The sequence below is a fragment of the Tupaia chinensis genome, unplaced genomic scaffold (assembly GCF_000334495.1).
Source record: "Tupaia chinensis unplaced genomic scaffold, TupChi_1.0 Scaffold141173_1, whole genome shotgun sequence".
Classification (NCBI taxonomy): domain Eukaryota; kingdom Metazoa; phylum Chordata; class Mammalia; order Scandentia; family Tupaiidae; genus Tupaia; species Tupaia belangeri.
In genome coordinates, this window is record NW_006201036.1 from 592,744 (window position 1) to 604,497 (window position 11,754).

At 50.0% G+C, this 11,754-nt stretch overlaps 1 protein-coding gene across 8 annotated transcripts in view; it reads left to right on the forward strand.

Annotated features, from left to right (window-relative positions):
- SYK (spleen associated tyrosine kinase) overlaps nucleotides 1–11,754 on the forward strand; it is a 114,879-nt gene that overhangs the window by 78,990 nt on the left and 24,135 nt on the right. For 7 of the 8 annotated variants that reach the window (XM_027766122.1, XM_006162937.3, XM_027766116.1 and 4 more), the window contains exons 5-9: nucleotides 687–768; nucleotides 1,369–1,418; nucleotides 3,172–3,240; nucleotides 9,172–9,253; nucleotides 10,293–10,470. In XM_027766122.1, the coding sequence (XP_027621923.1) occupies nucleotides 687–768; nucleotides 1,369–1,418; nucleotides 3,172–3,240; nucleotides 9,172–9,253; nucleotides 10,293–10,470 (461 nt within the window). The remainder of the gene's footprint in view (nucleotides 1–686; nucleotides 769–1,368; nucleotides 1,419–3,171; nucleotides 3,241–9,171; nucleotides 9,254–10,292; nucleotides 10,471–11,754) is intronic. The other variant, XM_027766117.1, reaches the window with a different exon arrangement.

Consider the following 11,754-nt stretch of genomic DNA (forward strand, 5'->3'; position numbering starts at 1 on the left):
TTTAAGCCACCGGGTCCGGGACTCGAACCACAGTCGACTACATGGGAGTCCAGCGACATAGCCATTATGCCAACTGCTGGTCCCGGTATTTCTTTGCGTAGTTGGAAGGGACGCCTGCCCCACAGGGCCATAGGGCTGTCTGGCAGGGTCCGCTCTTGCTGCGGTGTTCTCTGTCACTGCCCTGTACTCTAGCTCAGGATCCGCAACCCCGACCCAGATCTGGCTCTCAGCCTGTTTCTGGATAGTCCTTGAAGGAAGGGTTCTAAACCGCCTTTAAATAAGTAAATAAATAAATGACGGACTTCCCGAGAGGAGAGTGGAGAAGAGGGATTGCAGTGTTATCATTCCCCTGTGGGGTGATTTCCACTTTCTCTCTCTCTCCCTCTGTCTCTCTCTAGCTAGGGAATGTGCCCTGTGCCCACCCCACCCATACACACACTCACACACACACACACACACACACACACACACACACACACACAGAAAAGAAAAGGAAAAAAAAGAGAAAAAGGAGTGGTAGAGATGATAACCTGCAGAAGCCTGCAACCGCACCGCCGGGCCTGCACGGCGCAGGCCTGGGGACCTCTGCCCGGGAACGCCCCCCTCTGGAAGCCCGGGCGGCCTGCACTCAGCTGATGCCAGTTTCCCAGCTTGTAACTCACGCACTCTCCGCCCCTCTCTTTCAGCTGGTCGAGCATTATTCTTACAAGCCAGATGGTTTGCTGAGAGTCCTTACGGTTCCGTGTCAGAAAATCGGCGCGCAGGCGGGTGAGTTGCCAGGACAGGGGAGTCTCGGTTTTTCAGCTATGGCTAGAGCCAGGAGCGTTTTAGATTTTGAAGGTTGAAAATGCAGGTTGGGTGACTTTATTTTTGCTGATTAATTAAAAATGATATCAAATCTCCCTAATTTTATGCATCATGAATCAAAAAATAAGCAATCACTTTAACTTTAAAGAGTTAATTGTTTTAATTGCATGGGTGAGAAAGTCAGAGAATTTCAGAGGGTTATTTTTTGTTTGTTTGTTTGTTTGTTTGTTTTTGGAAAGATTTTTGCTATAGGGCGTGTGCACTCACCAGAGAGACAGAGATAGACAGAGAAAGCGAGAAATCACCCCCTAGGGAGGATGGTCATGCCACAGTTCCTTCTCCATTCTCCTCTTGGGATTTTGGGCACTCACGCACACGTGCCTGGTGTGAGCTTCAAGCTGCCCAGTCTGGGACTTGAACCATGATCGACCACGTGGGAGTCCAGCGACGCAGCCATGATGCCATCTGCTGGTCCTGGGAAGGAGGACCTGCGACAGAAGAGGGAGGGCATGGGTGGTTTCCACAGATACGGCAGTAATTACCCACGCTCTTTCTAACCAGGAAATATCAATTTTGGAGGTCGTCCGCAACTTCCAATTTCTCATCCTGCGGTAAGTATTGTTGGAAATGTCAGAAAGGTAGAGCGATTTCATTTCCCAGAGAAGAGTGAAAGGAGCAGTGGCCGGTCCTGTCCTGATCGCCCTTCAGAATATCCCACTCGATGAACTGGGGTGTCCAGGGAGTGTTAGGTAGGAGTGGCCTGTGGTCAATGCTAAGCCAGTTGAGTGTTCCTAACTTCTTGGCGGGGTTCATTCTCCCATTTCCCGAAAGTTTACAGGGCGAGGCTGGAACCCAGTGTTAGAGCAGAAGCCTGGGAAATGGGGATGTAATATTCAAGTGAAGCCTTGAGCCCCCTCTGTGTTGGCACATGGACGTAATCCTTGGGACCGCAGGCGTGGTCAGCACCACACTCATTGCCTCACTGAGTTCGTCTGCCTTTGGTCACATCACCCATGATGTTCTAAAGGAGTTGACCTTTCTGGGTGAGTCGGGTTGACTAGAGCTTAGCAGAGGGAGGCCTGGGACGGAGAGGCGGGGTGAGAGCTCAGATGAGAGGTGTCCCCGAGAAGGAGAGCAGGCAGGGCCCTCGGCCAGACCTACCTCCCTGCTCCTCATCCGTAGGTGAGAATATGGGCTCCTCACATCTCCAGGAGGTTTTACCTGAAGGTGCTCCTGAAAAGAGAGAACCCCACCTCTCTTCTCACGCCAGCCTATTAGGTGCTGATGTGTAGACTAATATTCAGAGATCAGCACCTGATTGCCTGCTCTTCGGGAGGCCTCAGTGTAGACTGTTGATGCCCTTCAATGCTGTCTGTGAGGTGTGCCCTCTCCACCCACTCATCACCTGCTAATCCTGGAGAATGAATATGTAGCAGTGGATAGACAGTGGGTTTTCCAAAGGTTCATAGAACATGTGTATTATGAGAAAACTATGCATGGAATTCAAAGATTCTTTGCACCAAAAATTAACTCATCTCAGTTCATTCTTTTTTTTTATCATGAATTTTTTGAAGTCCCCTAAACTCATCCCATTTCATTCTTTTTTTTATCATGAATTTTTTGAAGTCCCCTCGTATGTTCTGCCTCTTGTCGATTGACTGGGGGAGCTGAACACAGAGGGGAACCATCCTGAGGTGGCACTGCTTCCCAGAGTGGATGGACTGGAGTTTGCTAAGCTGCCAGTGACCTCGGGGCTCGGCATCTGGAACACGGAGCCTTTATGGCCCCTAACGGACCGTTTCAGTTTTGCCCTCTGCACCACTCACGGGCCTGGCCCGCTAACGTTTCATGCTCCACGAGACAGGTCCATTCTCCTTTCACATGGATGAGGACTTGGGGCTGAGAGCTCTGGAAAGACTAGCTGTACAGTACCCAGTCACTTCAAGAAGTCAGATATTTTGCAATAACTTTTAGTGACTGGTAAAATGCAAACAGAAAAAAACGTAGATGCCCTAAGTATAAACTTAAAGATGGAGGCAGCACCCACTCTGAAAAATAATGCAAGCAACACTCAGATTGACCCATGGCTTGTTTAGGATGATTTGTCTTGAGCTTGGGTCGTAATATGAAACACAGGTATTTCATGTAGCCTGTGTTAGCTTTGCAGCCTTTGGTGGAAAATGTTTACCGGATATTGTCTCCCGTTCTTTCCAAGTGGGAGCTAGCCCGGCAGCGCACGCACAGTCTCGCTGGAGGGGAGGAGGGAGTTAGCGGGCGGTTACGGAAGCAGAAATAGCATGTCTTGTAAGGCGCCTTATGTTTTCTGAAGTACTTACTGTCCCTCTTTGCCATTGTGGTTTCCAGACATGGTCAGCGGGTGGAATAATCTCCAGAATCAAATCATACTCCTTCCCAAAGCCTGGCCACAGAAAGGTGCTAACGTGTCCCCTGCTTGCCGTCCCTGACTAAGTGGTAGGACTGACCCGCACTCACCCACACCCGCCCGGCCCGCCCGCGTGTGCACTGCCACTCACCCTCTGCTGCTGTGCTTCCGTGCCTCTGCCCCGTGCGCCTCGTCCACACCTGCCGTCGCAGGGCGGCCACGCTGCGGGTGCCTACCTGCCGTGCTTTCCGCCCTGGTCCCCGTCAGCTGGCTGGGAAGGCCATCGTGTGAGCGCACACTGCTCAAGTCCAGCTTCAAGTCAGTCTGCCAGTGTGATCAGTGTGGAGAGTGCTCATATTAGAACGCCTTTTCAAGAGAGCCGGTGTATTGGGCCAGAGATGGCGTGGTGGTAAGGCACCGGAATCCCACATGGCCATCCATAGTTTGAGCCCCAGACCCAGTGGCTTGAAAATCACACCAGGTGTGCTTATGCGTGCCCCAAATCACAAGAAGACAGAGGAGAAGGGATATGGCCTAGCCATCCCCCCAGCCTGGGGTGCTTTCTCATTTTCCCTCTCTCTGGCAAACTCATGAACCCTATGGCGAAAACTTTAAAAAGTCCTTTTTAAATGACCTTTATTCAATCACAAGAGGACAGAGGAGAAGGGGTATGGCCTGGCCATCCCCCAGCCTGGGGTGCTTCCTCATTTTCCCTCTCTCCAGCTCTCTCTGGCAAACTCATGAACCCTATGGCGAAAACTTTAAAAAGTCCTTTTTAAATGACCTTTATTCATAATCAGTTCCATAGTCTCTACTCCCAAGATGTGCGTCTATCTATTTATCTATATATACAGATTGCTTTTTTCTATCCACTTTTAGATATTAATAATTCTTAAAATTAACTTTTACTAATTTTTTATTAATATTTTCATTTTAATATTAACTGTTTTCTAAACATTTTAGCATATAATTGGGCATCAACCCATGAAATAAATTGCCTAAACTACTTATTAAAAACAATGACAGGGACCAGCAGATGACATAATGGCTACATTGCTGGACTCCCATGTAGTTAACCGCAGTTTGAGTCCCGGACCCAGCAGTTTAAAACTTATGCCAGGTGTGTGTGTGCGCGTGTGTGAGAAGAATGGAGGAGAAGAGATTGTGGCTGGCGTGGTCATCCCCCCAGGGGGTAAATTCTCACTTTCTGTGTCTCTGTCTCTCTGGCAAGTACATGCGCCCTATAGCAAAACTCTCTCTTTAAAAAAAAAGGCAGTGAAAAGCACAAAAGCTCTGAGGTTTTTAGAAATAATTTTCCAAGTCGACACTCATCCTCAAGAGGCTCTTCATCTTGTGGTGCAGCAGGGAAGTGAGTCTAGCGTGTGCCTGGGGACGGCCGAGCAGAGGGGAACTGTTTGCTGGGGGCAGAGCCTCCCATAGCGCCCAGCCTCTGGACAGCCTGGCCTGGAGGGTACACAGCTCCAGCTTCCTACTAGAGAAACAGGACAGAGTTCGAACTACAGCATCCTTGAAGACTTGAAGATAGCTTTCACTTTTTCTAAGATTATTAGACTAAGTCCCCACATTTCAAACTGAAAGCCTATTTTTCATGTTTGATTCCAACACGTAGATTGATAACTGTAATATTTTGAAACATTGAAATTTGCTAGAGAATGAAAAGAAGTCCTTGAGTCGGCCTCATTCGCTTGCTTGGTGACTCTGGCTGTAGACCAAGACCACTGAGAGAATGTGCCCCCTAGGAGCACGAAGGCCCCATCTCCGGCCATGCTGGGAGGTCAGAGGAGACCCTGCGAGTGTCGGGTGTGGTGTGGGGCTGACGCATGCCAAGTGCCATCCTGTACCCTGGCAGGGGCTGCCCTTCCTGCGGGGTGCCGTTCCCCACTGAACCACGGCCATCGCTCTGGATCCAGGAACCATGGCTGCTTAATTAGTTATTTTCTATATTTATTGTAATTTTGCTCTGGGGTGCATATGCTGGCCAGAGTCAGACAGGGAAAGTGAGAAAACACCCCCAGAGAGGATGGCTACACTGCACCCCTTCTCATGGTCCTTTCAGAAGTTGGGGCACGTGGGGCCCAGCAGCCTTACCCCCCACGCCCCAGGCTGGCCCCCATCACTGGTTTCTTATAGCCGCTGTTCCCGAAGCCAGCGTCTCTTCTTGTGACCGGTCACGGCTAGTCCATTGTCCACCTTACCACTGTTGCCTATTTGAAAAGAAAAACTGAGGCCTAGAAGACAGCTGTCAGGACACGGGCGATGCCCTGGGGACCGGGAAGCTCTGCGCCAGCCGTCAGCTCCAGGAAAGCAGTTCCTGTTTTTCTCTTGGTTCACCTGTGAATCCCCGTTTCCTAAACAGGCACTCAAAGAACATTTGTCAAATCTATTTTCTCTTTAAACTTAAGCCTGACAGTTAGGACTCAGACTTATATAATTTACAGCTGAACACAATTTTTAACGTGTTATTTTAGTGGAGTTATTTGTTATTACCTGAATTTATAAAAGTTCAAGTGACCCATGAAGCGCATGGAAGGCGTAAAGCTAAGGGAGCTGTTGCCCTCTAGTGGCGATCTGCAGGCCTGCTCTCTGTTTCGAGTATTGGGAAAAAAACCAGAAGAATTTATCAGCATTCTGCGTTTTTCTTGTAGAAAAGCTGATATATTCTTTTTAAGATGGCACTGTTGATCAGAGCACAGTATAATCACATTCAAGGCATAAATACGAATTAAAACTCGTCACGTGTGACCGCTATCCAATTCTCCTCACAGTTAGTGTTTCCTTACATTTTAAATGCTCAGTAGCCTCATCCTTGGTCATCATGCCTTTGTGCTCTTTCTTCCCAAAGCCCTCGAATTCTCTTCAACAGATCAGCCACTACGAACTCTCCCTGGCTCCCGACACCCGCATCTTCTTCGGGTACTTGTTAGACTCTGCCCTCCTGGTCCAGGCCCGTCCTGTGCGGGTGAGGGCTGCAGTCTCAGGACCTGTCCCAAGTGCAGAGAGCAGGAGACCTCAGCTCATGAGGAGGCTCAGTGTACCCCGCTCCTTGTCTGTGACTCCTCCTGGGGCACCCTTCAAGTCCGCATCTCAGAAAGTTTGGTCTTGAACTTTTCTTTTTCGCTTTTTTGTTTCTTTTTGCCATAGGGCACATGCACTTGCTAGAGACAGAAAACGTCAAGGAGTCCCTTCTCCTCCACTCTCCTGCCGGGATTGTTGGCACAAGCTCACACGTGCTGCGCGGTGTGGACACACGTGTGTTTCAAGCCAGGGGGTCCAGGATTCAAACCTGCCAGGAGGCCTTCTGGGATCTAGCCGCCCCCGTATCTTAGAACTTTTCCGCTTACAGAGGAAGTCGCAGGAAGTGAGCGGGCAGCAGATACTACCCTGAGGGCGACTGTGAGAAATGTATTTCAGTCTAGAGCTCCGTCGTAGGAGGGGCTGAGCAGAGAGAAGATGGGCACTCCTGGGAATCTCCTCGTGTCCGCCAGGGCAGTCCTTCTGATGTAAAATACTACATTCTACATTAGGGACGGAAGCACAGCACACCCGCACATCCGTAACCACAGCTAGACAGGGCTGATGGGCATCCGTGCCTGCATCCCTTCAGTACTCTAAGGCTTGAAAGAGCGCTCCTCATTCCGTATTTGTATACCCGCTCCAGTGCACGTGCACTCATCAGCGTGAGGCGGAGAGAGGGGAAGTGAGAAGTCACCCCCGGGGAGGCCACACCACACCCCTTCTCCTCCGCTCTCCTCGTGGGATCTTGGGCACACACCCACACGCGCCTGCCATGTCTGTCAAGCTGTCGTGTCGCAGACTCAGACCGCACAGTGAGCATGCCGGATCCAGGAGCCATCACCTCTGCACCACCAGACTGGCCCGAGAGCTCTTATCAGAACAGACAGTGGCATGATCTCTCCCGTGAGGGGAAGGCACCCGTGGGTCTTCACGACGTGACGCACTCCAGTCTCAGCCAGCCAGGACGGTGGGCGTGTGCCTAGCTGGTGTGCACAGGGAGGCCTCAGGGTGCAAGCCGAGGACCTTCCCATGTGGCCCAGCATCAGGGAGTTTTGTGCTACTGCTGCAAACCCTGGCTGGCCCAGAACTCGTTTCAAAGCCGCACTAGTGCACGTTTCCCATCTCCCGGCCCTAGGTGGTTTTCTTTCATCCCTCCGTTCACACGGACCACACGTTCTGTTGATCCCCAGTGGGGGGCCTTGGCAGGCCCAGGGCAGTGAGTCACCGTCGATGACGCTGCACTCGTTCCTGTTTTCGTCCTCGACATGTTGGAGTGACCTGTTACACAGCCCCCAAGAGCACTGGGATGGTCTGGGACATGCCTTTGACAAAGGGGAGAGGATGTGCCTTGTCCCTGTCCACGGGGTTTTGGCCACGTTTGTGGCCCCTGCCTCGGCAGACGCTCTGCAGATGCTCGGTGGCCATCGTGAAGGACCCAGCCCGAGGGGGAGGCAGACAGCTCCTGGCATAGTGCAGTGGTGTACTGTGACCTCCTTGTTCCACTTGTGCTTTTGGCTTGGGGACTTAGGACAGCGACAGGCAGATGAAGGTTTAGGGTGCACCGTGAGTGACTGTGTGACAAGCTTAATGTCTGTTTCGTCCAATTCCTCCCAAACCGGATGTGGTCTCATTTCTTCACGGCCAGTGTTTGGGCACTGACGAGGGGAATGGATACATAAAATTGCTACTCAGCTCACACTGAAACAAAGGGGGGGGATTTGTCGCTTTCCTGCAAACTGAACTTAGCAGGAGCTCGTTTAAATGTAAGGGTAGGGTGGTCAGAGGAGCTCGAGGTAAACACTTTCAGAGTGGGAAGGCACGTCCAGGTAGATGCCCCCGTTATTCCGTGATGCACGTTCGCATCCGTCAGAGGTGAGGGGAGGCGCCCTTCGTACCGCAGCACAGCTCTGCTGCAGCTGGGCCTCGCCTACTCTGTGCGAGGAGGACGCCCTGCCCCTGGTGAGCAGCGGGACCCCCTCACAGGTCAGCCACAGGAGCAGCAGCACCTGGGCCTGGGGCAGGGCAGCCGGCTGCTCTGGTCCTGCTCCCTGACCGGTGCTGGCCTCCAGCCCAGCGTAATCTGCTCGACCTCGCGGACGAGAGGGACGGAGGCGAAGGCTGGCGTGCACGCTCGTCTGGAGTGGGGAAGTGGGTGGGAGCTGCTGGCTGGTATTTGATTTTCCTTTTTAAGTGGTTTCCATATAATATGCAGGCCTTCCAAAAGTTCATGGAACATGCATATCATGAAAGAGCTAGACATGGGTTTCAAAAATGTTTTGCACCAAAATAAACTCATACTTTACTCCCATTTTCCCAAGAGATTTTTGGAGTTCCCTTGTATAACATGGGTGGGAATAGGATGCCCAAGGGTGTGTGGGTGGGAGGGAATTCTGCCAGAACAAATGGTTAATTCTTTTTTTTTAACATGTGGTAAAGAGCATGTGCATGAGAGAGGGAGAGGGAGAGGGAGAGAGGGAGAGAGGAGGGACAGAGAGGACGCTCCCCACAGGGTCTCACCACACCGCGACCCTGGTGCTCAGCCTGCAGCTGCCCAGGTCCCTGGGCGTGCACACCCATGTTCACACACGCACAGCATGTCAGCCAGCCAGGGGTCTGGGCTGACCAGGTAGCCCCAGCACCGTAGTCCAGTCCGCTATGGACTGCAGGGGAGACTGGGACAGCACAGAGGGCTAACTCTCTCCCAGCTCCCGCTGGGACTTGGCAGCGTCCCTGGAATCATGGCGGCCTAACTTTCCAGAGCCCTCACAGGACCCAAACAGTTGCCTGAAGAGTGAGACAAACCTTTGTTATTGTCTTGTCTGTCTCCCTCACTCTTTCCTTTATCTTTTCTGCCTAAGATCAAATGTGATCATTTGAAAACAATAGCTGTGCAGATCAATTCATCGGTGTATTGACAAATAAAATGACCTGTTTGTGTGTGCTAGGCCTCCCCTTCCCACGGGAGCCGGCCCGAGAGCACCTCCAACCCTTACGAGCTGGACCGAGGGGCCTGGCCTGCAGACAGAGGTAAGAGCTCAGGTCCTCTCACCCGACGTTCGCAGAGCCGGGGCAGGGCCCCGCAGTTGCCCCGTCTCGGCTGCAGCAGTGGCTGGCAGTCAGCGACAGACAGAGACATCGTGTATCTGTGACAGTGGCCGTCTACCGAGTCAGATGGCCTCCGCCACGTCCCTCAGTGAGGTGGCGGCGCTGAAAACACACTGCTTCAGAATTTCTCATCTCTTGAAATCCTGGATGACTTTTTTTTTTAAAAGACTTTTCTAAAGAATTGTTTATTTAATTTTATTTATGTATTTATTTTAATTTGACCAGACACACACACAGTCTCAAGCCCTGTGTGGTCTCTCCATAGGGGCTAGTGTGGACTCTTACACACGGGGCTCTCAGGGCTGTCAGACACTTCGATGGTGTCTGAAGGCTTCGAGAGTCCGGTTTTCAGCAGGTGAGGCAGCAGGTGCGACAACTGTGCAACTGCACCTGGAAGTCACGCATGTCCTGCCGTGGTGTCGGATGGTTGGCATACTGATAAAAGCCAGCAGGGGCAGGTGGTATAGACTCCACCTCCCAATGGGAGGAATGTCGGGATTTACAGCCACCACAGGCCACTTGGAGGGGCCTCTCTTACTGCTTCCTGACCCTGCCTTGAGTCTTCAGAGGCACCCTGACTACCCAAGGTGACCACAGGAGAGGCAGGGGCAGGCGACTGAATCCTGACTGCTCGCCAGCCCCAGCCTGTGTGTTTCTTCATTTCTTTTTTCTTCTTTTTTTTTTTTAAAGAAGTTTTTGCTATAGGGCGTGTGCGCTTTCCAGACAGACAGAGACAGAGAGACAGAAAGCGAGAAATCACCCCCCAGTGGGGATGGTCACGCCGCAATCCCTTCTCCTCCATTCTCCTCTCGGGATCTTGGGCATGCACACACACGTGCCCGGCATGAGTTTAAGCCACCGGGTCCGGGATGTGAACCACAGTCGACTACGTGGGAGTCCAGCGACATAGCCATTACGCTAACTGCTGATTCCGCCTGTGTGTTTCTTGACTGTGCTGCAGGCCCCCAGAGGGAAGCCTTGCCCATGGACACAGAAGTGTACGAAAGCCCCTACGCAGACCCTGAAGAGATCAGGCCCAAAGAGGTCTATCTGGACCGGAAGCTGCTGACTCTGGAAGACAAGGAACTGGGCTCTGGGAACTTTGGGACTGTGAAAAAGGGCTACTACCAGATGAAGAAGTGAGTCGCTTCTGTCTTACCTGTCCTTGTTCTTGTATGCGCTGATGTTCTAGAAACTACTAAGACCACAACGATAATGGTCATTTAACCTCAAACACAAAACATAACCTAGAGCCACTAAGTCCTTTCTCTACTAACATGACAAGGTGTATTTTTGTTCATTTCTGATTGATGATATGACGATGATAACAAAATTTCCATTATGCAGATTAACTCTGAATGAGATAATTAAGTATTGGCCCAGCTGTTGTAAGTACACACTGCTGAGATGCTGTTCTCCACAGGTGGGGACCACATGGGAGGCCAGGGTTCAAGTCCCCATCCAACCCAAAGGCTGGGCACAGTGGCACCTGCCTGTCTGTGACTTGGGAGGCCAAGGCAGGGGAATCATGACATGGTGACATTGTCTTAAAAAGAAAACAAAACAAGAAACTTAAGTATTTTAGTTTCCATGTAGGATATAGTGCCTTATAGAAAATTAGAAATAAGCAAAACTAGAAGAAAATTAGGACAACATATTTACCATTCAAAAACTACCACTTTTAGTAATCATATTCTATAAATTCTTTGAATTTATATATACACATGCATATCTAATTAAAATGAAGTCATCCAATGATAATATAGTATTTTCATTGATTTATAATTGCATGTCATTTTTCTTACCCAGAAACATTTTGAATTCTAAGTATTATCTGTTTTCGCCTGTAATTTCAAATAACAATATATATTATAACAATACATATTATACAGTTAAAACTGCTGAGTTATTAATATTTCTTTGTATTTCATTTGGTATTTAGAAGGAATCCACACAGAATATTCAGTAAAAATACTGGTTTCTAAAGTCATTTGAAACAAAACTTCTCTTTAAATAGGTATACTTTTAATAGGAATAGAATTGGGTTTATTTTTCTCAAGCTATTTTGAACTTAGGGACTTTAGTAAATTGTTTTCATCTTGAGTAGGTAAATTACATGATTCAGGGTGAAATATACAAAAGTATAACAAAAAGTTGCTTTCAAGACTACCCCTTTTACGTGCTGTGTGTGTGTACACCACATTGGCGAAGCTGCTTATCTTAAGATATCCATAAATTACAGTCATTGTTTCAATTGAGTATCGGCTCTTCCTGTATTAAGCCATATGTTTTCTCAGTTTGTGAAAGTTTGTCAGAGTGAACTCTCTCGCTTACCTCAACATGTGAACTGTAGACAAAGCTACGAAATGTCATCTCAGCCCCAGGGCTCGGGGCTCGGAGCGGCTGGAGCCAAACTTGGAGAA